This window comes from Crassostrea angulata, chromosome 5 (genome assembly GCF_025612915.1).
Source record: "Crassostrea angulata isolate pt1a10 chromosome 5, ASM2561291v2, whole genome shotgun sequence".
NCBI classification, from domain to species: Eukaryota; Metazoa; Mollusca; class Bivalvia; order Ostreida; family Ostreidae; genus Magallana; species Magallana angulata.
In genome coordinates, this window is record NC_069115.1 from 18796788 (window position 1) to 18822535 (window position 25748).

General features: G+C 34.2%; 1 protein-coding gene across 11 annotated transcripts; it reads left to right on the plus strand.

Annotated features, from left to right (window-relative positions):
* LOC128183410 (uncharacterized) lies at positions 1 to 22991 on the plus strand. 11 transcript variants are annotated; one of them, XM_052852389.1, is made up of 21 exons: positions 6 to 892; positions 8251 to 8351; positions 10389 to 10418; positions 10967 to 11084; positions 11759 to 11784; positions 11943 to 12083; positions 12763 to 12858; positions 12991 to 13052; positions 13854 to 13976; positions 14749 to 14829; positions 15743 to 15853; positions 16294 to 16305; positions 18216 to 18321; positions 18508 to 18651; positions 18883 to 18988; positions 20309 to 20394; positions 20562 to 20637; positions 21201 to 21289; positions 21552 to 21621; positions 21892 to 22032; positions 22346 to 22991. In XM_052852389.1, the coding sequence occupies exons 1-21, from the start codon at positions 287 to 289 to the stop codon at positions 22457 to 22459; spliced, it is 2439 nt and encodes an 812-aa protein (XP_052708349.1). In that variant the 5' UTR covers positions 6 to 286; the 3' UTR covers positions 22460 to 22991. The 11 variants fall into 11 exon arrangements, with proteins under 11 accessions (XP_052708360.1, XP_052708349.1, XP_052708351.1 ...); XM_052852398.1 differs by lacking the exon at positions 6 to 892 and adding an exon at positions 3650 to 4177; XM_052852391.1 differs by lacking the exon at positions 10389 to 10418.
* Positions 22992 to 25748: the final 2757 nt, after the last annotated feature.

Sequence of the window (25748 nt, forward strand, 5' to 3'; positions counted from 1 at the left end):
CTAATATTTGTCTCATAACCAAATGCATGGCATGTGCTATTATTGAAACCTTGGCAATGTACATTCACCCTAACGTTATACGATGAGAAAGGTGCGCCTGCCAAATCGAAAACCTATATTGTTAATAGAAACTCATTTTCAAATACATCTTGAGTGAAGTGTTAAATTTTTTTCCGTGTTGATGTGTAACAAGGATTTACAATGAAACGTATGTTAAACAAGGGAATTGGCGCGTTTCTGGAGCACTCTGGTACATAAAGATTGATCTGAATTTCCTGACATAAAAATGGAGGTTGAAACCAATAAAGGTATGGATTCAGCGATTGGAATGAAACTTGTGAACAAGGCTGGAAGCACACCGTTTCAGAAGAGAATCGCTTCCATTGCGTTCAAATCAGGAGATGACGTCACGGATTGGATGAACGCTGGCAATAGGGCCACTGCCAGCATCAAAACGCCGAAATATGGACTGCGCCGCCGCCCACCCAAGCTCCCGTCGCCGCTTGTTAGAATCCCCGCCAGCAGCATCAGCGACACGCCCACAACGATGACATCAGACTCGATATCTCGTTCTACATACGTAACGCTTAGGGGATCTAGTATTACGCCGTACGCGTACTTGAACTCCGAGACATCCCGAACGAAGTCCACCAACAATGCGCCTGATGAGGCGGTGTTTAGAAAGGATTCGACAAACACGGACAAAACCTCGAGGGTAGGCTTGAGTCAGAAGGAGGTTCTTGGTCCTATCAAACGCAATGGGAATCCTCCCTCTCTTAAAGCGTATTCCTCAATGGAAAGGAATTCTAACGGTTCTTTGGAAATTGCTAAAATCAGCGAATCTGCACCACTACACAGATCAGAGTCCAAGAAAAGCTTGTTGCATCCAACGGTATGTATATCTAAATGTAATTTAGATTTTATCAGTTCATACAAGTTTGATTCCCCTCCCAGATGTTACATAACGGGTGTAATTATAATAATTATTCACCCTATAAGGAAAGAAAAGGGAAATTTGACTCGTCAGCATAATTAGAAATGGCAGCTATAAATTATCAGCACGGTCTAAAATAAATAAAGTTGTAACATTGAAATAGCTATTGAATGCAACTGTCTAAGGTTCAACGAGTGTATCAAACAACGGCGTTGAAAATAATCCAATTCACCAGTCACAGTCCCCCAATTGAAATCAATAGGTGTTGATAAATAACACAGGTAATATATCTGGTCCGCATTGATAAAAACGAAATAGACATGCTTAATCTCCTAGGGGTTTCTATACATAATCCCCCGGTCTCCCGCTGGGGTCTTTTACATGGCCCACCGTGCGATGTGTGTGGGGCTGGCCCTGGAACTACAAACTATACAAGTCTGTCAACAAGAGAGGACGGAATGATTCAATTAATTCCTCTTTGATAATGGGATTATTGTTGACAAATATAATGTACAAACGAATGACTTTCTTTAATATGGGAATTGACTGTCGGAGTTTAAATAGCTGTACAGACACAGATCGAGACAATTTCTTTTATAGCGGAATGATGAGAGTGGCAAAGGGTTCTCATAATGTTGTAAACTTCTGTCGTGTTGGATTGGGAAGGTCTCGACACTTAGTGTGGTGATTTTTGATAATTTGTTTTATATGTAAGGCATTGCCAATGCCCTTTTTAAGGTTTCTTAGTTCTTAACCACGAAAGACAGTACTTCTTTGAATCAACATTCATTAGAAACCCTCTGACATCACAATGACCAATCATCTTGTAGGGGGGGGGGGGTTGACTGGGAGAGAAGAGGGTAGGAAAATGATCTTGGAAAACCTATAAATGCTTCTGTAGACATTCTAAATCGCAAATTTGAGACTGACTTTGTAACTTTGTAATACGGCGACAAATTGATTTGACAATCCAAAACAGCTATTTAGCCACCATGGCGTCTTTTTAATGAACATTGAATATATAGATGGACTCTAGATCAACCTGACTGAAAGCTAAGTCCACTCTTAAGTACTTAGTCTGTTTTAAAGTGAATTTAATTTTCTTTTTTTTTGTTTATGGTTGGAGTCTGGATTAACATAATGACCCGACCATTGGAGATTTGTGTCAATGTGTCATTATGAGAGAGTCTTTATTGTAAATGAAATATACTCAAGAATAATTAGCCTACATGTATAAGGCGTGCTTAGAATGAAATGATGATTCATAGATTCAGACAATTTCGTGGGTCAATATATGAAGTCTTATCCTCTTGCCTTGAGATATTTTTCTCAGTCGTAGTGAAAATTATACCCCTATATATACATTAGAATATGGCAAGGGAATATTTTTTTTTCTTTAGAAGGCGAAAAATAATCACACGTTCCTGTGTAGAAAGCTAACTTTACAAACTATTAAAATATGAATTCATACTTTTTAGAAAATATGTTTAAAACGGTGTGCCATTGTAGCCCAACAGTCATGTATCTACCTCATGACGGGGTCCACCATTAATACAGTGCATGATCTCGACTGTATGTGTTGCCAACAATATGACAACTCTTAACGCTAATGTGCCTAATCTTTGGTCCACATTGCAATTAACAGATATTCAATTAGCATTTTATTTAATTAGAATCGATCGCGAAGAACAGAGCTTATGTAATGTATGACATGGAACTGAGCAATGAACAGCTGCCTAGCCTTTTTGTTACTTTGAAATCTCCATAAAGTATTCCCTTTTCTAACTGCAAACTCTGAAATGGCAGATTTCAAGGCTGTTTTTACAGGTGAGAGATATTAGAAATCTTTAAAGTGATTTAAATTTTAACGTATTGAACGTTCTTTGTTATCACCTGAAGTGCATGTTTTGAACTGTGTAAGATAGCAATATCGTAAATTGCTGCAATTAAACGAACAACTTTGACCTTAACCTTCAAAAGCTAAAATGAGTTTTCTTCATTTCGAATAAAAAAAACACCTGAACAACATTATAACGGTAATAACTTTGGTTTAATTTGGCTTGATATGCGGAGGGATAAAGTTAACCTAAAGAAACTTGTCACGTACACCTGATGCAATTTGTTAATAAATCTGACCGTCTGAATATTTCATATATTTAAGATTTTCATGATCATTTATAACTTTTTATTTTGATAGAAGACACGATATCTAAAATCGAAATGGGAAAATTTTCAGTAACTTTTTTTTTTTTATTTTTAAATACGAAAATAAATAAAATATCCAGCGAGTATTATAAGTTAGAATATTCAGAGGTATCAAAGACTTTTTTTAAGGCCGTAAATTTATTACTCTTAACCACCAAACCTTGTCGTTCCAACAGCAAAACTATTCTCATTAATTAGTAACAAGCACATACCAACGAAAACTTAATCATTAATCATTAATATACATGTATTATACATATATACTTGAAGATAGTCTGTTTTTGCGAATTGTTTTTGGCAAAGATATTAGATCCTGCCTTTTTGCATAATTCATGCAGAGTCGCACGTATATATAGGATAAACACTCACCGATTGATCTGTTTTGAAAGATTAGCAGGTCATCAGCAGATACCAAAGTCAGGAATGGGGCTCTAAAAAGTTTGTAGACAGGCTTTTAAAAAAGAAATTCGGTTTTCGATCTTTCTAAGAGTGATTATTGCTCCAGCTAGCCTCCAGGTAGTAGGGCTGTTTTCTCTTGTATACAGTGCATTTATCTTACGATGATCCACAAAAGGCACAGCCGAGGAACGTAGCTTTAAACCAGTCTCATGTTGCAATAACTTAAGTGTTCGATGTCACAAAAACGGGTCTAAATTCGTTTAAGAAATTAAAATTCGATGTCTCAAAAAGGGCTTTAAATGAAGTCTGAATTGAGTCCATTTGCTGGATTTCTTCTGTAATGGAACGGAGTTGCTACATGCCGGATTTTAATATGTTGACATTCCTATCAGAATATGAAATATAGGTATTCGGAGGGAGAGAAAAAAACCCTCAAAAAAGTGATCTATAGTGATTAGTGTTGGGTTATAAATCATTATGGATGCTAGGGAGGCGTTTTTAGTGGTGGAGAGTACCAAGGCTGTGTTATACGACGCTCCCCCATCGCGATGCCCAGAGTGTGTGTTACAGAAATCACAAAGTATGTTCCCGGACCTACCCTCCCGACAAAACCCCCTCATGACCACGCCTGGATCCAAGGTACTATGACTATTCTTTCGTGTGAACTCCAAGCCTTTAGATTATTAAATCTCTTCTTAGTTTGCTGAATTCTGCTGAGAACTCTATGTAGGCCGATATCAAATTGACGGAATTCAGTTGTTTCGTCAAATTTTGTTTTATTGTTTTGTTTTTCAAAATTACCATGGCGTTTGACTCGGCGTTTGATTCGATATGTAAAACAATTTCGGTTATCATAGATTGGGTATTTCTTTAAAGGTGTTTTCACGGTTAGTTATTGTTTTAAACGTTATTATAGTCTTAAATTTCGGAATATTCGTCAACAGGGGAATCAACAAATCTTGTCTTCAGAAAAAAAAAAATACATTGCTGTCTGTTAAAAATGAATCGAATGTAAATTAGTGTACAAAATAGGCAGTTTATCTGTTTATTACTAGAATTCACTTTATTAGTTTACATATATATTTTCTTTAAAAAACCCTTTATTCATGTGATGTAGATAATTTTATTTTTGAAGACTTAAAAGCAAGCTAAGAACTTAGCAGGGGATGTTTAAATCTATCATTTTCACCCTTCATCGATTGCCATCTGAAATTCATTTCATGCTTAGTTAGTCATGACAGGAAAATTTTTAAAAGAGTGTTTTTAAGTTTACATAGTGGTTTAGTTGAAGAATTCAAGACCAGAAGATGTTGCTTGGAGCTAATTACGTACGATTCCCATCACGTTATGGCTACGCCGTTTTATTTTCCTTTAAAATTTCAGTTTAAACACTCAATCTTACGGGAAGACCAACGACAAATGTCTACAGTGTCAAAAAGCCTCTATTAAATCGATCGAAAGCTACCCGTTAGGATCTCTTGCTACGATTACACACATACGGAAAACGACAGCTTTATTTTTTTCTGATTGCAAATGCCTTTATCTCTCAGATAAAAGCCGTAAATCTCGCTCGATCAGGACAGTTTTGGCAAGCATTGTAAAATGCCAACTGAAAGCTAGGGTTAGCGTGTTGGATCCATGTAGGATAGCGACTTTTTAGTTTTCTCGTTTGATGCGTTCCGTCACCTAGTCACCAATGCTTTTTTTTGATCCAGGAGTATTAATTTCGTGTAACTAGGGCAGTCTGCCTTGCACGTTACGTAATCTCCCCCCCCCTTCCAAGAAATTAAGATGTTTACTTTTATGAATATTTCTATGCCTTAAAAAGTGTATGTTTTATATGGATCCGTCGAGTTGGATTAGGGATAAATGATGGATGAAAAAAGGGTGTAAAATGTAAAAAGCCCCCCCCCCTCCCCTCTCTCTCTCTCTCTCTCTCTCTCTCTCTCTCTCTCTCTCTCTCTCTCTCTCTCTCTCTCTCTCTCTCTCTCTCTCTCTCTCTCTCTCTCTCTCTCAGTTTATAGGGAAACGTCATTTTTCGACTTGAGACATATAATAGGAGTTGTTAACGATAATAAACAATGAAAACAAAACATAGAAAAAATATGTATGGAAAAAATTTTAAAAAAGGGGGGGGGGGTAGTGCACTGTCCTGTCCACAAGCACCTGCATGTGCATGTACGTTATTTTTTAAATACTATACCCCCCCCCCCCCCTTTTCAAAAAAAAAAAAGAACAGAAAGGAAAAAGAAACTTACAGTAGTGCTACATGTAATTCAAAACTCGAGTGGACAGTCAAAATGGCAAATCAGTGTTAAAATTTTCAGCAAACATACATGAGAGAAAAAAAATATTCAATAGTATTGTAGTAAAATTTTCAAAAACAAGAATGTATTTAAATTCAATACATAACAAACATCGTAAAAGGTAAAATTGGAATTTTGATCAATAGTTTTCTCTTTGATGTTAACTTCTGATGTTTATATACATGGGGCGTATAAATACATTTGTAAGCATTGATACATGAATAATATATTACCGGATGTTTTACTTAAGGTACAGTACTGGGCACGTGTTCTTGAAGTGGTCAAAGAAAATGCATGATTTTTTTTTGCCTTGAAGACTGGATTTTAATATCATATATTTTTTTTTCGCATTGGTACCTCATATTTTGATTGTTAATGTTTAACTTGCCGAATACGTTAGTAAACTGACAATTATTGTTCAGATTAATAAAACAATGTAAAATACTTTATTCGTTTACTAACCAAAGCATGGTAAAACAGGGAAATAATTTGTCATTCAATATCAAATTCTTATATACCGTCTTGCGGTTGAACATTTCTAAATGTGCTCTCTCTCTCTCTCTCTCTCTCTCTCTCTCTCTCTCTCTCTCTCTCTCTCTCTCTCTCTCTCTCTCTCTCTCTCTCTCAGGGCATTTTATGATGATAGAGATTGACGAAAAAAAAAATCAATACACCTTTAAGTTGTATCAAGTGCTAAAGTCTTGAAATATTTACATTTAAATTAAAATCCTCCAATCTTAATGGAAGGCTCTATATGCATAGATATTGGAAAAAAAAACTTATTCAAAACATTTGCTTACAGAGATTTTTAAATAAATTCAATTGGCACACATGGATAAAATTTGAAAAAAAAGGCAAAGCAAAGTGACTGCATAGGGAAAGAAAGAACTCCTGCGGCCCGCCGTAAAATAAATGTTTTGATAGATAAAATTCGAACCTCATATCAATTCATAAAACACAGGTCTTTTGTAAAGGCCTGTCCGATAAGGGATATTTAACATTCGTCACAAGCGAGCGGTTTTGAAAACTCGAGATGTACGCCGAATGCACGAGGAGGATGGTAGCGTTTAGTAGGGTCCCTCGTTGTTAAGGACGCCGCTCGGAACAATGGCGGTTTAGCAAAAACAATGCCCCTCCAATATTGTTTCATCTACTATCTTAATTTAACAAAGACCGCCATCAAAACTTGGTTAATTATCTAATCGATTTATTTTGTAAATCGATTGTGCCTAGAGGTTTTCGTGGAGACTCAGTCTTGTTCCGCAAATGTGTAGGGTGTAAAAGTAAGACCCGTGTGGAATGACTATTTTGTCCGGAGGGTGTTAAAAAGATGTGTGCGATTTCACAATGGTGTGGATGTAATTTCAGACTGAACAGTGAATTCGCAAGATTTCCGGATTTAAATGATCTGTGTTAAATATTAGCTTCACTCAGGACAAATACAATTGACCATGGAGGGAGGTGGTGAATTGGCCTTTAGTGTTCACGACCTTTATCCCTCTAATGTTAACCCCGCTGGACCAATCACGACCTTCGTACTAGAGGGCACGAAACTCAAAGTACCGGAGGTATACATGTTGCTCATTGTGTTCAACGTATTCATGTGCCAGAAAAAATCATATTGTTGAATCAATATCATTAAAAGCGCGATAAGGCAAATTCTCTTGATTAGTATTGCTCGGTAGGCTACTTACTCAACCAACTTCAAATTTAAAGTCTTCTAACGTCTTGCATTTTTAACTTTTCTTGTTTCAGTTCCAAATTAATGTTAATGTCCTATAGATTATGTGTACAATATAATGCCTTGCTTACCTTTGACACCATCTGCGTTTTGCAACCTTTAGCTTTTAATATGTATAAGGGCCATGTACATGTATAATACATGCACATTAAAATGCAGTATTGGTTAACACAGATGCAGTTGGATTGTAAACGCAAAGCAACGTAATGCAATGCTACCATGAGCAAAAACTAAAACACACATATAAGGCATAATGTTCCCTTGACTAGTTGTACCGATATATAAATATATACTTATATATGTATTATAATAGGTTCATTTGAGTATGGTATGCGGCACTATACTTGTAAAGCATGTGAATGATTCGAAATTTTACAAAGCAACTGGTTTTTTTTTTAGAATTCAACTTCTTAAGAAAAGGCATGTGTTTTTTCTCCGATGTGTGGCAATTCTTTCGTATCTCTGGTTAATCTTTTGTTAGAGAGCCCATATAAAAATTTGAATTTCGTATAAATCATTTAATTTATCGAAGTATAAAGGTTTTGCGGACAAAGTAAATTTGCGATCAACTTTGTTCTTTGTGCGTACCATGATGGTTAGATACGTGCATATCGTTGGACTTCACTTTGTAGTGTTTATAGTTGTATCTATCTGTCTGGTTGTAGTTTCGTCATATGTCCTATACTAACAGGACGAGAACGTCAATGGAGGATGGCGAATTCAACATCAACCCCGAACCGGTCCCCTACCAACCTCAAAACTTCATGTAAGTATAGACTATATATACCCCGAACCGGGCCCCTACTCAAAACTTCATGTAAGTATAGACTATATTTACACCGAACCGGTCCCCTATCAACCTCAAAACTTCATGTAAGTATATACTATATATACATCCAAGTATCCGCTTCAAAATGTCATTAAAACACTGTAAATACATGGAAATGCACATTTTCCAATCTGGTCATTTGATTAGCCTCCATCATTGCTGTAACACCCAAATTAGTTGACCCGACAATGCAAATGGAAGTTCAGTTCAGAAATGCCGGAAAAATTATCAACTGTGCATACACTAAAACGTATACCAGTTATTTACATGTAACCATAGTGGAAGATTAACTAAAACAGTCAGTGATTCACTATGGTGCTTTGAAATCATGTCACGAGAATAAAATTTTGTCAGCACCAGCACCAGTTTTATACTACTTTGCTACATGTACCAGGACCTTTATGAAGGTATTCGAAAATGATGCATGCGATAAGAAATTTAAAACGTTGAAGTGGCATCCATTTTATGGTCAATAGAAAATCATTACACATATCTAATTACGTACAATGTCAAACAAATTAATAGATTACCTTATACAACAAGATATATGTATTATGTCTTTTCATAATCGTTATGGTTACGTAAATTTACATTAATTTTGGATTTTTACTTAGATTTATTACGAATATGGAATTTAAAAGCTCATCATACAAAATGTAAAATATCAAGCAAACATTTTTTTTTTTTGAAACTCTCATAAAAATGTATAACAATCATGTAGTTGCACATGCAGATACGTTTATGCAATTGACAGTTTTAACAGACAGCAAACGCATTACTTGTAATAAGACTATTACCCTACAACTTGAATTATGTTACCTATATCTTAAACTCTGACTTCTGCATGTATGGAAAAAAAGCCAGATGGTAAGTGGATTAATTAAGAGTAAACAAATTGTCAATTAAAAAGCTTCATGTGTATAATTTATATGGACATACATATTGAACGTTCAGTTCCTAAATCACATTACATACCGGCAATACGCCTCTTTATTTAAGGGGGGCCCTATATCAGACTAATCGTTTAAAATACCTTGCGCTGATTAAATCTCTTATATTTAAAAGGCCAAACAATCTGTAGATTTCTGCATTCAAATCTTCTGCGTTGCTGTTTGTCTGTTTAAGTTAAGAACCTATGGTGTGCATGTTTTGATTATGTTGGTAAGTTTGTATCAAACTAGGTCGTTTATAGGGAGAACAGTAATTATGTACATAAAACGTCTTTTGCTATACTTGCAATACATATCCTGACATTCGTTCGTGCCTTATGGGTAATTGTAATTATAGCAATTTGATTATTCGATGTATTCATTAGATAATCAGGCAAAAAAGGTCAAAGGGCAAAGATGTCAACATCGATTATGACATGAATATGCATAAATGCATTTATTAAAATAGACAAAGAATGTGACAACAAATCACACTTGATTTAAACTGAATGAATGTCATGTTTGTTTTAATTGCATACAGTATTTAGATCCCACTGAGCTGATTCAAAAACACTACAGATACTGAAGATCATTTTGATGATAATTGTCCAGATTTAATCCCCCCCCCCCTCCGATTTTAAGGGGGAAGGGGGGGGGGGGGGGTTAAAGGCTGGGAAATGAAAAAAAAATGAAGAAAAAACTAACATATGTTACATTAAATCGGAATGTAGAGATACATGCACGCATTTTACATAAATTGAAAACAATTTGAAAAAAAAAAACCAAATGCGGCCCCCAAAAAGAAAATATATAAATTTATTACAACCCCCCACCCCGCAAAAAAATTCCAAAGCCAAACATGTTGTTGATGTTGTCTGTGAAGAATTTCTAAAGTACAGTATTCAGGTTTGCCCTAAAATTTAGATTTAGTTAGTCTGAATGATATTTTTACCTAAATCGAATGCCATTCATTGTTACACAGTTGGATTTAAAGATTCTATGTTCATATACATAAAAAGTCACCATCACATTTCTTTCTACCCAGGCAAACCCCGCTTCCCCGTATAGGGCCGGAGTAAGTATGGAAATCTGAAGTGTCTAACATGGAAACATGTTGGATAGTTTGAAACTAAGATATAACATAACCGTTGGATGTTTCTCATGGCTATTTACATACTAGACATGGACAGAAATACAACAAAAAGAACCTGTATCTATTTTGATCGACGGAGTTAAATTAATTTCAATCATTAGATTCCAGAAAACAGACATTTTTACCTGAGAATCCAATTTTGATTTTTTTGATAGAAACTTTCATATGTTCAGCGTTTTAATAAAAGTTTATTGACGTTAGCATAGCAGGCATGCGGTTGAAAACTAAAAAAAAGCATGGTTTGATGTTGATCATATACAGTTAATTTGTTTGTCGTGAAAATAATATTGAAATTTTAATTTCTTTGTACTAGAATTCTTCATCATCATGATTTTGTTATAACACATCTGAAAAATTATTTTTTTGGATTTTTAAAATCCTTTTGCATGACTGTATGACCTATTAATAATGTGTACTTTTTTCTAAAATATTTTATTAACCAAAACGAATAATCTTTGAATCTGTAACAGGTCTTCCACACTACTTAAGAAGGTTCCTATACCTAAGCGTCATTTAGACTCGTTCGGAGGTTATGAATATTCATTAGGTTCAAAACGCGGAGTGATTCTGCATACAGATCGGTATCAAGTAAGTAGTTCCAAAGCCTAATAATTATCTTCTATATGTATATCAAACTTAATTTAATAGAATGAATTTAAGATTAGATAAAATACCCCGAAATTTGACTGATTTCTTTGGCATGTTTTTAGAGAGACGGAGCTCTAGTGGTAAATAATGTTTAATATGATGATGACTGGCTAGAATTTTTTTCTCGATATTAGATGCTGTGGAATCAACTCTTATTTATATCATGGTGGCCAATATTTATTAGTAGTATTGATTGAAATCTTACACAGAGAAATGTTTATGTAAAAGATAACTCTATTGGAATTAAATGTAGATCTATGCAAAACATGATCTTGGGAAGGTAGATTTATGGAGCAATGATTTCCATGAAATCTCTAAACACCTTTAGCCAATTCCGAGAATGTTGATTCCACAATACATTTTTCTTGCCGTTTCCTTAAAATTGAACGTGTATAATTATTAATCGACCGTTTACGGATATTTTCTTTCTGCGTGTTTTTCGGATACCATGTTGTCAGTGGCAAGCTAGATTTTAGAAAATTCATGTTGTGATCTCTATTGTGATTTTTTAAATTAGCTTTAAGCTTATTATTCCAGAATCTGAACTCAAATTCATTTATCTGCCTGTCTGTTTTTTAATGGAAACATACTAAGTACCTTTATTTAATTTCCAGTGGGACGCCCCAAAGTCGTTTGAGGGGTAGGTTCATACAATGTAAAATACCACCAAGCTTCTTCCATTGACGCTTAATATATTATTTTAAAATGAATGTCTCATAGAATAATTGTAAAAAAAACCCATTAAGATGTAAGACATTATAACTGTTTTTGACTCTGACTCCTGAACCCCTGTTGCAGCATGAGTCAGCGAGATCGACTAAGGGCAGAGCTGGAGTATATGGAGAGACTGCGGGGGATCAAACGACGACGAGAAATGCTACCTCACAGGGCTCAGCTCGACCTCCTGATGGGGGGCAAAAAGGTGGAATTTTCCGAGAGGTATGATTTGATAACCTTCTGACACCACCAAGAAAAGCATCGATAAGTTACTGTACATGAAACTTCAGGCACGTAGCATCGTTTTTGAAAGTGGTGGGGGGTAGGGGGGGGGGGTGGGCTCATCCAAAAAAAAAAAAACAAAAAAGGAGAAAGGTTACTTTCCAAAATCCTGAAAATCCTAATCCGTTGGAAGGGGGTGGGGGGAGGAGGGGGCGGAACAAGTACTAGTATATCTTCAACTTCAATTTCACATTTTATTTCCCTATTTTCAATTTGATCTTTTACATGGTCCCATAAAAGTGTGGGAGGGGGGGCAACTCCATGTTACTTAAATTTTTTGTATGTAATTTAAGAAAAATCTTTGCTGCACAAAAAGTGGGATACCCCCCCCCCCTCCCGATGCTTCGTGCCTGAACTTCAATATAAAATCGTAAACTATGTTACATGTAATTTTTCTATGATTGTAGGAAGTACTAATTTTGACTAGGCAAATGTAAAAACTTGCAGTGCCACATGACTGTATCTAACTCTACTGTATACCGTGTGCTATAAAAAGCCTCGGAGAGTCTTTTGATCTATAGTAACTACGTCATTTAATAACTGCAGTATTCGCCTTCATATGCATTTATGCCAGTTCATCCTTTAAAGCGACATTTTCAGACCAATATTTTCATTCTAGGTTTGATATCCAGAGGGAGATACAGAAACTAAAGTCTCTGATCATGCCCCAGAATGCCCGGGATCTATTCCACGGCAAAGGGTTCCATTTGCCAGAGTAAGTTTGGGTTTCTATTCAGTACTTACTAGAAAACTAGAATATTTTTTTAAACGTAAAAACCAAACTAACTAGCGTTTTCTACTTGACCAATGCATTGATAGATTCGTTTTCCTTTTTTTTTTTGTACAGTGAACACTCGTCTCTGAGGCCTCGGCGAGCTCCTATGCTGGACTATGACAGCGACGAGGACAGTGAGTTGTCTCCCTTTTTTATTTTAATCTTTTCATGTTTCTACTTAAAATAATTTCTTTTATCAATTATGGTTTATTTTTTATCATTAAATATCTTTATCAAGTTTAATTTGTTTAAACTGTTCCTGTCTCCTGTATTCTGCTACTTTAAATACTAGTTACATGTACATGCGCGTATCAAGGAAGTTTTGCAAGGGGGGGGGGGGGGGGGGGGGAGTCCGCCGAGGGATATTTAAATTTTCAGTAATTTTATAATAATATGTAAATTTAAGAAATTTGATGCTTCCAGGGGAAGGAGACACCCCATTCAACCCCTACTTGATCCGCGCATGAGCTATGTAGTCAATATTTGGATAGTACATGTAATGATAAAAAGCTAAGCTACTACTTTATTGCAAATTGATACATAATATTTATATATGTGATATTATCTTTGTGTTGCTACGTACGCAGTTACTCTCTATAGTTGTAAATGTTTATAAATTATTTTAATTTGGACATAAAAATTGGAATTTTATATAAAATCAAAGTATTTATTATTGATATTATTTATAGCTTTTTTTTTCAATTGATGAGACTGATGGACAGTCAACTTCAAATTATCTAATTTAACATCTTTAACACTTTCTTTATGTAATTTAAAACATTATGATAAACTCTTCTTGGTACGAAGGAAGTAAAAATCTACCATAGCTAGAAAATGGCCAAGACACATTGCCTCGTTAGGAACATGTTTCATTTAAATTGGTTAGATAATTTAAGACACCCTGTTCTAAAGCCTAACCAAAATGTTAATTTCAGCCTCAGTACCATCTAGTCACCGTCTGGGCAAGCAAGCCGTTGACCCAGATACTGGGTTGCCCAGATCGAGGCTAAGGCAAAATATCGGCCAACTTCCCAGAATTGTCAACAAAAACATAATAGGTACATTTTTAATGCTAAACAATCCCTGCGTGGCTTCCATGGTTTGATTTACTTGTGGTAAACACCTTTTACCTTGTATTCTTAACCCCGCACCAAACCATCCGGATTAACCCTTAACCTCCATGCATTTCATTTGCTGTAATTGTGCTTCAAGGTAGCGTTTTGCAAAAATCAAAATCAAAGCCTTGCTTCTCTTGAATGTAGTTTTGTGACGTGACAATGTAGTTTTGTGTAGTTTAGACGTTGGTGTTTAGTTTTGAATAAGAAGTAAAAGATCTGTACACATCGGAATGAAGGAAATCAGTTTTATTCAACAATTGAATATAATAATCAAAAAGTACTCCAAGTCTAGTTTAATGGTGAACGTTTCATTCTGTATCCAATGGAAACAAAATCTCCAAAACAGTTTGAAGTTTTATTTTTTATATCAAGCAAATCCAAATGAATAACATTCGAATTGTATGTCTGAACGACAAAATTAATATACAATAATACATATAACACTTCTTTGATTAATTCTTTAACCTATAAACAGTTTTTAAAATCAAATTTTATTGGCACATGTGCATTTTACTTTCAAATTGTTAGATTATTATGTGTAACGAATTTGTTCAAAAAAAAATTAAAAAACAAAATGTAATTATTCATGTAGTAGTTTACTGTCACATTTCCAAAAAATGAATTATGTATTGTAACATTGTGATAAAGTAGCACTGTTTATGTTTTTGCGTACCACGTGACTCACACGTGACTTGTTCTACTCCTTCTTCAGGTTCTTCTGAATCACCTCTTCTGTTAGCCAGAGAAAAGCGCACTGTAGATCAAATTAAAGCTAGAATTAGCATTCCCGCAGGTTTGATCACATGATGAACTCACAGTTGAATATTCTTTGCTTCCCTTGCACATGTCTCTTTATTATTATTATTTTAATTAGTCGCTTTCTTTTGTTTTCATTTCGAATTTTCGAATTTCGAAGTCTTGTACAGTGTTTTTAAGATTCTGATAAAGATCATTTCTTATGGTAAATAAGCAAGTAATGTATATGATATGTTCTGCAAATAAGTAATGTTTAGCATAAATACTACACAGTATATTGTTTTATACCGATTTGATTGATGTGTTTATAATAACATGGATTCTGATCATCTAATGTGTCAACCATCCTACCCAGATAGATTAAACAGTCGCCAAAAAGAGGAAGATTGAAAAAAAAAATCCAAGCTTTCTGCTTTCTTCATTTACTGTGTGAAACACCATCGCTGAAACAAAATCCTATATAACCGACCATTTCCTGTACTTTGTGACGTCATTTCCTGTGTCTATATATGTTCCGCTTGCTTCTGCTTTTTACGTATCGGCTGCTTTTGTTTCTTTTCCGAGCTTTTGAGAAGTGTAGTTGTTGAGAGACAATTCACGCGTAATGACGTGTGTGGTGAGCTGTGACTGGTAAGAGTGCTGTTAACACGTATGTGTATATGCTGTGCTAAAAAAAAACCCGATGACGTGTTTGCAAAATTTTCAATCCATACTCCAAAGGATCATATGATATCATTGGCATATACACAATATGTGCATCTACATCACTTTAGTAAAATAGAATATTTTCAATTTTTGAACACAAAATGAACGGAGGTCATTAGTCCAATGCAAAATGCACTTGAAATAATTACAAAAGAAAAAAAAACAATTTCCGATTTTTCAACAACAACGATTGCGATCATGCCAAAAATGATGAGCTTTTTTGACCCTGTGTGCTTTGCCTGTAGAGCTACAGCGCGGCCGGAGACCTATCTCCATTAAAAACCACGATATGGCCCAAGAAACGCCTCGGTTCTCGGAGGACGGACCGTGGACACGAGATCAGTTCGCTCGCCAAGGTACACTCATTTCATTTTTCCCAAGACTTTGAACAAGAGACTCATGCACATTTATGATAATTTATACCTCAGTTTAAAAAAAAAAGTATATTACTTTTATTTTTTTGCTTTTGCAATTTGTACTTGATGTATATTACATGTACATATATTACTTGTACGTGATGTTAATTGATTTTTTTTTTTTAAATTTTCATCTTCTGATGTAATTTTTTTTTAAAAATAAAGTTTGACCATGCACTGTTATACTATGTTATACAATTATATCACCGATGGTCAATTTAATTAATATTGATGCTGTAAGATATGAAGAACAATATGGTTTGTTAAATTAATCGTATATAGATTTGAATACTAATTAAATCTAGTTTACAATGTTTCTTCTCTAATCATTGTATTGTCTCCAGAAAGAATCAACATTTTTGTGAGAATTTTTTAAATAGGTCGAAAATTTGGTAAGCTGATGTCTTTGTTGATGTACAAGTGTTTTTATTGCGAAGTTATTTGGTCTTCATGTTGAATTTTACATCTCTTTTAATGCTGCATGCTGTAAACCTCAAACAAAGCTAACCTTTCTGAAACTTTTTTTATTTTGATCAACATCTCGCATTATCATGGATCATAATAAAGCTACAAGTACTATATAACAATGCATGATTCTGTAAAATTTTACAGCAGAGTGATTTTATATTCTTTCTTTTTTTTTAAGTTTTATCTTATACAGGCTGATAATTTTTTCCCGTTGATCGCTGAAATATTTATAAGAGCTGTCTATTTTCATAACATTTTTCAGGTCTTTATCTTTAGTGTTGAATCTCTTTCCATTGGCTATATTTATCATTAAAGCAGCATGTTTTGCATAGATTCCAAATAACTTGGCAGTACTAACACTTACGAGCTTACTTGTTATCAATTTTGTTCTTACAATTAATTTTTCAGTGAAGTGAATGTATTTCTACCAGGTCATTTTTTTTTAACAAGTACTCCAGCTATTTTTTTTTCTTGAGAAAGGTTAAGGTATTTCACCTTGACCATATTGGAAGGCATTTAAGAAAATGTAGTCTAATGTATTTTACATATTAAGAATAAGCTTTTTGAGATGAAGAGTATATTATCATTGATAATCGTTGACCGTGTAAAACTAAACTGCAGTGAAAGTATTTTATGAAGTAATGCCACTGTTTTTGAAACGGTCAAGAAAACAACAAGTTAGAATTTAGGGTAATATTTCTGGCTTTTAATATTTATTCAGAATAGAAACTTAATTTTGAGAACAGAAACAAAATATCGAACGTATGTATGATTTGGGGTATAGTCACAGGGATAATTTTGTTCTATGCAATTCCTCCCGTCAAATAGTACCAAATCACTGGAATGACTACAATTAACAATCACTATTGAAAATGGTTCATTGTGTTAAAGGTGTACAAACAAAATACACAAGAGGATAACGGATTGTGTAATTCAAAGACAACTGCCCCCTGATTTGCTTGTGCACATTATATGCTTGACCTCAAACCTATTATTTAAGGATTATTAAATTCTAACCTCTGGGTCAATGTAGTAAAGAGTTTATACAATCAAATGATTTAATTACTTGCATGATCGTAGTTTGAATGTATCTAATTAACACTATGGTTTTTATACAAAGAGGATTATAGCCATTCGTAGTGTTTTAAACTGGCTTTAGGATTTAACCAAATCTTTTATATTTGTGTTATGAATGATTTATCGAGCAAGATAAAACCCCAAACTCGATTGGAATTACACGCAAAAAAATGCTAAAAAGATACGAGCATGATTTTATAATATCTGCACGCGAGATCCGGAACTAGTGCGCAAGATGTCGTCTGCAGAAAGCACGAATTCAGAGAACAACAAAATGACGGATGTAGTTTGTAAAAACGTTATATTGCTTCAGTTGTCCAGATGTAAGTATGTCCGTCTGTGTATGATCTTGAGTGTTCAGATTCATCATGTCATCTCACCAACAGTCTCAAACAGCCCGCAAAGTGCGCTAGAAAATCGGCATCTAAATTCAATTGCAGCCATGTTTCTAGAACAATAGTCTAGTCAATTTTTGTAATGTCTTGCATGCTTTCAATGTAGCCAACTAACCAGTTGAATTCTAATAATATAGTACATGTATATGTATGACCTTATATATTTGTAACACTTTCATATTAACTTCCCATTACGTGTGAGAACTAACGGGAATTTCTTTCTGCCCAGTAACATTGCCTTTTTTTTTTAACAAACTTACCTGAGAGAACCATATTCCTCCTATCTCTGTCTCTCTCGTCAACGTTTATGTTGAGCCATGTAAAGAACAGTGAATGCTAAATGTATTTTGGTCGTTGTCTAGGTATGAGTCCAGCCTACCTGAAGCGATCACGGACAAATGTCCCATCAAAGATGGATCCCATGGTCAACAGGAGCACGACATTACCGCCCAACGACAGACAGCTCAAGTAAGAGGACACTACTAGTATTTGTAAAAATAAAAATAGGAATAAAGGGATATTTCTGTTAATGATTTAGGATCCTAAATTAAATTTTCCTCGCGACATCAAACTTAAGCCTAATTAAAATCACGAAAGATTCAACTACATTTCTAATACGATTGTAACCAATTTTATTTTTGTTCAATGCTGTAGTCTTTCCACAAGAAACGATGCAGTGAAGAGAGTGGAAATACCGTCTGCTGGTGCCTTACCAAAGTCACGTGGTACAGAGAAACCAGAAGCCATGGTGGATCCGGACACCAATCCTTTGCAGATCGACAATCTTAAAGAAAACCTGTAAGTGTTTACCGACTTATATCACCTTACACGTCTGTACTTTTGTGTAAATCGATACCATTATTCCAACAATTATTTCACGCCTTCATGTCATTATGATAGTTAACCGGCAAAATATGATTCACCAAAAATAAAGGATTTATTGCAAATTAAAAAAAAAATCTGAATGACAATATAAACTTTGAACAATTTAACTTACATAGTACATTCTAATCATACTGACTTTCCTAGACCGGAAGAGGATGTGGCGGCTTTGGAGAGAATCGAGTCCCGCCTCTCCGGGAGATCTAAGCTGATTGATAGCCCGGTGAAAGCGGCGACGCCCAACCCCCTGAAGGTACTGCATGCATACATGTTGACCAAATCAACATTGAATTTGGCCCAAACAAAATATAGTCGAGATTTCTGTGTACACTTTTTTAAATGAAAAAGTATGGCGAATAAACCTTATGTTTTATCAAGACATCGCGTTTTGTGTGAAATAGTTTACTTGCTATATTTCCTTGATGATTAGTAATCGAAAGTATTTATCGAATGTATTAAACAGATATAGCATCCGATTTCTTTTTTTGTGTGTCTTTTGCATGCACCTGATACCACTACCTTAAATTCAAAGCCCGATAACTCGAACTTATTTACCGGACTCGAATATTTACTGTTGTCTAAAAAGCCAGTTAATACATGTAACCAGTGGCGTAGCGTCCTTTACGCAAAAACGCAAATGAATACACAAAATTTTGCAAAGCATAGGTCTTATGATTTGAGTTTCCTATTGTTTGCACGTAAACAAATCGTATTGAGACTCCACTGAATTATAATCTGCATATTAAGTATTCAGTTCTCATCGTAAACCACACAATTACTACGATTCCGGAACATACCGTCATTCCATACTTTCAAGTTTAAATATTCATACTAAAATCTGATAACACATGAAGTTTTGAGTGTTTGTCCGTAATTGTATTCTGTCAGTCTATACTTACATGTAATTTAAAGTCGGCGGTCGGGTGATTAAAATTTTGACAAAGTCACAATACATTGTGATAAACTTGATCAAAAATTTGTCATTTAGGTTAATATGTTACGGTTTGAATAATAGACATGTTTCAAAACGCCTATTATCTTTAGTCATATGCAGTTGGTTTCCGCTGGGGTATCAGTGTTTCAAATATAACTACACATTCTTTTAAAATTCAATATTTCCCTTACACAAACAGTATGTAAAATTGTACCATTTTGAGACAATATCTCATCCTCAAAAGCCTGTAAATTTAAAAGCTAAAACCTAAAATCAAAGAGCATCGGTGGTCTTGAAATTTTAAAGAAAATATTCTAAGAGTACCAGGTAAATAATGTTTGTCTCGGAATTCAGCAACTTTTGTTCGGAATCATAATACTTAAAAAATGTCATATTTATAAGGCTGTTTTGTCATTCAAAAAACATAAAATCCAGGAGCTTCCGGGGGCTTGGCCCCCTGGGCCCCCACCAGGGCTCTGCCCTGGACCCGCTGGCCCCCTACCCCCAGACCCCCTACCTTTTTTTGAATACAGTAAATTGAAAGGTAGCTACTCCACTGGTAACCTGTATAAAATACGCGTGCTTTAAATTCTTTTGTCATAATTTAGAGACTATGTTATACGTTTCTTCATGAAACAGGGAAGTGAACTCTCACATCTTTTGCCGGAAGAAAAGAGAGATGAGCTGAAAAAAACTTTCCAGAAATTGGACACAGATGCTGACGGGTATGTATGCGTGCTATAAGAAACATATAGACTAATTTAACGAGTTTAACTATATGACTGTATATAAATGTAAGCCTACATATATAATCATTATTATTTTTAAAAAATCGAAATTATTAAATAATTTAAATTATTTTATTAATAATTTTAAATTGTTATCATTGAAGGCATTTAATGTATCAGCAAATTAAATCCCAGCTTCCACCGCAGATGTCAGTTCAGCAAGAACGTTTCCTCAAACAGGTGAGAACTTTTCATACAATTTAACTATATCTATTATAATGTAGTGCATTCAACAGTTTAACAATTGCCGTGATTAGAATTATTTTAAGAAGAGCTTGGACTTTGGGTAGTCGTGTCAAATAGCATTGTGAGGTAGGCCTGTCATTTTCATTGCTGCTCAATCGACCATGGCTCTTTGAACTGAACAAGATTTGTCAGGTTTTTTGAGCTAAGACAATGCAATAAGTGTATATTTTTCACTAGAATGCAGCGTCATTTTAACGTGTTTTGATGCCAGAAAAAGATAGCAAAATCCTATCGAAAGTCCAAGGTCTTGTTAAATGGTTTTGATTTCTTTATAACGGCAGCATATTTTGCCGGATTGCTTTTTCTATAAATGCATCAATGACAAATCTGCATATTTTCTTTTGATCTGAAGTTATTTTATTCAGTATATTCAGTGGTGGTGATCTGGAATGTTTTTAATTTGTATATTCAATCGGAAAACCAAAATAAACAAAACTAATCTAAAACATGAAACAGATCGATAGATATTTTAACATATTTGCTTCACTGCCTTGCAGGTATACGATATCACTAGCTCCAGTACATTCTTTGGGGTGGACGAATTCATGACCATGTCAACACTCACAAAGAAAGTGCAGGACCTCAAGTAAGACACTGACGCATCAGCAAATAATTAAATGTCTTCAACACGCATTATCCTGTAATTGTCAGCGAATAGACAGTGCAAGAACGTAATTTCAAACTTTGATTATGAAAAGATTGGACCAGAGCTATACTTAAAGGCGCTCAAGTTTATATCAAAGCAATTATATTAGTGTAATGAAATGTCATAGGATCATATTAAGAAGATCATAGAAATGAAATTATATCACGTTAATTACAGAGTGTTTATTCTTGTATATTTCCAGATCTGAAGCAGCAGACAGCTTTGGAAATCTAGATTTCGCTTTATTGCATGATCAAATCATTAAATATGTGGTAAGTAAAAAGTAAAATCGCGTAATATATAATAGTTTACATAAGGTAAAATAACCAATTTTATTAAAAAAAAAACCCCACACAAAACAATCAAAGACTATGTATTAAAATCATAGTTAAAATTCACAATTGGAAATTTGCATCAGTAATGAAAAAAAATTCAAAGTTATTTTAGAGTACAAAGATGCCAATACGCATGTACTTGTATCAGTTGTACTTAGTAACAATTAAAATTGAAGAACTATTTGACAATTTGCCCCTTCTTTGCAGGATTTGTTCCAGTCTGTGGACAGAATTCACAGCGGGAAAATCTCGCTCGAGTCTCTACAGGAAGTGCTGTCTGCGGCCCTAGAAACGGATCTCTCAGCAGACGACACCAACTGGAACAAGATCCTTGAAACTGTCGATCCTGTAAGTACATTGTACGATCATTTGAAATCACGTGGTTCTGGCACGTAGCAATAGGGATTTGGAGTGGGAAAGGGAAATTTATGAGTATAAAAGTAGGCAACAGAGAAGCCAATTGGCCATACTATTTAACAAGTATTACGACAAGTGCCTGTAATTTTTGCGCTATTTTAATTATGTATTTAGAATATAGTGAAAAAAGATAAAATATATCATATAAAATCAGTTGTTTACTCAACTTTATTGTAATTGTAATAAAATCCTGAGTATAGTATAGATAACATATGCTTTTTTCTACTTTTAAAAAAAAATCTAGGACGAAGGCGCAAAAATAAGCAAGATCGAGTTCCTAGCACACATTCCATATTTTCTGAGTTTGAAACTAAAGCCCGGACCTGGTGCGTTGCCTCATAGTCAGCGATTCCAGTAAATGCAGGCACAACTACAGTACATATTCTACCAATTCAATCCATTTAGTCGGATTGACCATGTATTCATTAAATTTAAGCATCCGAAACGTGTACCATTCGAAATACTTATTTATACTTATTGATTTGTGTTTAAATTATGCGTAATATTAAACTGAGATGTGATAGAGAAGTTTTAATCGGTGAAATCAAAAGTTTTTCACGTTATATTTGAATCACAGCAGAAATATGCATTTGTCGTGTAGTAAATCTTGAATTATTGTATGGACACTTTTGACGCTATTAACTACGATAATTATGTGTGTTAAATGTTCATTCCATTTAAGCTGTAGGTTTCAACGATTCATCGAAGCTAACCTGTGATATCAAACAAACCGTCTTTTGTACATGTTTATAGATATATATAATAAGTGCTGTAACTCTGTGTGAATTTGTATATAGGTTTATTTATATTTTTGTATGTACGTTATTTCATGATGTACATGTATAAAATCATGTTTATCTCTCTCTGTGAGAAATAAAGTTTTACTACAGTTTTCTTGTTTTACATGCAAGTGCACTACAAAATTCTAGAGTGTCTTTATGAATACAACCCCCCCCCCCCCCAAAAAAAAAACCACAAAAAAAACAAAAAAAAAACAACAGCAAAAAACAACAATCTGACCGATAACCGAAACTGAAGATTTTGAAGATTATTGAGGGAACCAAATACCCAGTAAAACATAAGGTTATCTCAATTTTAGTTGTTGAAAAGATAGTACCGGGTAAGGTTCATGATAATGATTTTATATCAAAATGAAAATTAATTCTCAGATATAAGACAGTTTAGTTCTGGATCTGACTTTACCCTACCATACCGTCTTGGGTGGTGCAATTTTCTCTTGTAATGCTAATTATTATGTTCAATTTTTGGTTTTTAAATTGGAATCAAACATTAACCTTGAGATAAGAAAGTTATCTGAGGTTATGAATTTTCCACGTTGTGCATTTTCAGTTCACACTTAAGTTAAAAGTGCAAAATTGTCTATACATTTGTTCTTGTTGGACAAAAAAGAAAAAAATAAACAACCAAGAGTTTGACAAGGAACTATCACAAAATTGAAGCTTTCGAATAAATAATAATAATAATTCCAAAACGTATGAAATACGTGTGTATCACCAACAATACTTGGAAGAGTCTGATTAATGAAAACTAAGAGTAAACTTGATTTATGGGTATACGGATCTATTCACAATAATTAACTAGCTAGCAGTAATCGGACTTTGAAATAGAGATTACGTCCTCGAAGTATAATGTTTTGTGGTACTAAAATTTATTTTTTTGTCAAACATTTTTTTTTCTGATAACAATGTGGATTCATTACAAGACAACAGAAGCGAAATTAGCTTCCTTGCTACTTGCCCACAATTAGCTGCATTCGATAACTCTGATCATATAATTCTAGATACAAATGATGGTTTGATTTTTAAAGATGACAGGGAAATATGAGAACATTATAGTGTATTGATAACGTTCACATTTAATCTATCGGACTATAATGAGTCGAATAAACCAGGAGTACAAAAGAGGCACAGTTAAAAAGATCTTCTTTATCCACGGTAGATTAACAACGTAGAAAATATAAAACTAGAATGTTAGAGCTATATTTTATACATTTTTTTCCTCACACCTTAGAGTGACCTAGACAGAATTTAATGGAAAATAATGACTTAACGATGATCTCGTGATTGTTGTTCTGATTTGTACTTTAAAAAAGTCAGAATAATGTATAATGATCGTTATGCACAGAGAAGATATATTTATGTTATAATGACAGGAATGAGGATCAAGGTATAAACAATTTTTTTCAGAATAAAGTACACTGTTGACAATTTTCGTTTCAGAATGTCAACTATACGACTATATGAAATTTCAGACAAAAATAATTTCGTTTTAAAGATGATAACCATTGCAATGATCAAATGTCACGTGTGTAAAAAAATATGGTATATATTCATTTGTTAAAATTTGAAGGTTTAGACAGAAGATTGTGGATACAAGGTAAGAGTTGTTTGTTTTCAATAACTAATAGTTTTGCGTCCAAAAAAAAAAAAAAAAAAAAAAAAAAAAAAAAAAAACCGAAAAAAAAAATTGTCAACTTATGTGTTCAACCTTGTAGATTACAGAGCATTTAGAGTAAAGAGGCATGTGTATTATCTAATCAAAATTATAATCAGTGGCAGGTGAAAAAAAAACTTAAATTTTATTAATGCGAAAGAACACTTATTGTTTATCATAAGGTATATTTACTATAAGGTAACTAAATAGCAGAAGTATTCATTTTAGAAACAATGTTTTAATATGAACGTTTAAAGGACATTGAATTAAAATATTAAATTACATGTACATATGTTTCATACAGGTAACCATACAGGTAACTTTCTACATTGGACCATACTTTTTAGAAATTACTGGTCGAGAAGATTTCCATTTCCCTGAAATTGCCAATTAAATTATCAGGCATCGAGGTAAGATATATACCGATGAGACCAAACCTAACACTTCAGTAAACCCCACCTAAACCCCGTGTTTACTTTTGGGGTTTATTTGGGGTTTACTCTGGGTTTACATTTTGAAAATGTGGGTCCACTTGGGGTTTTTATTTCGGGTACTTTTGGTTTATTTTGGGTTTACTTGGAAATTGTATTTGAGGTCAACAGTATGCGCTGAAGTTTGAAGCAGACCTGTCTTTAATCTTAACATCCTTCTGCCTCTGATTTCAGGGATATATATTTGACTGGGTTTACTCTCTGTGTCCCCTCTGGGTTCACTTTGGGTATTCTCTGGGTCCACTCTAGTAAACCTTGAGTAAACCCAGAGTAAACCTAGAAATCAAACCCAGGGTTTAGTTGGGGTTTACTTTCTGTTAGGTTGAGTCTGGTCGATACTATATATATATATATATATATATATATATATATATATATATATATATATATATATATATATATATATATATATATATATATCAGGTTAAGGCGACCTCCGTTTTTGGAGGATAGATTTTATCCTCCAAAATTGGAGGATGGACACTTGCGTCCCCTGGTGGATCTTTTCAGATGAATGGCAATTAACTTTGTTTAAAAAAAGGGAGTTAACTATGATATAAAATATAATTATTAGACAATTAAAAAATCACTCCATAATATCAAATTGACCGGCACTGCAGGTACTCTTTAAACGAATCTACAAGTTTCGTTGATATGCAATTGAACTAATAAGAATAATTGCTTGCTAATATCAAGGGATAA

Excerpts from the sequence above, each read along its gene's own strand:
- LOC128183410 (XM_052852389.1), top strand. The coding sequence starts at position 287 with ATGGAGGTTGAAACCAATAAAGGTATGGATTCAGCGATTGGAATGAAA. Across the intron at positions 893-8,250 it reads AAAGCTTGTTGCATCCAACG|TTTCGTCATATGTCCTATAC; the intron begins GTATGTATATCT and ends GTCTGGTTGTAG. Across the intron at positions 12,084-12,762 it reads AAGGTGGAATTTTCCGAGAG|GTTTGATATCCAGAGGGAGA; the intron begins GTATGATTTGAT and ends TTTTCATTCTAG.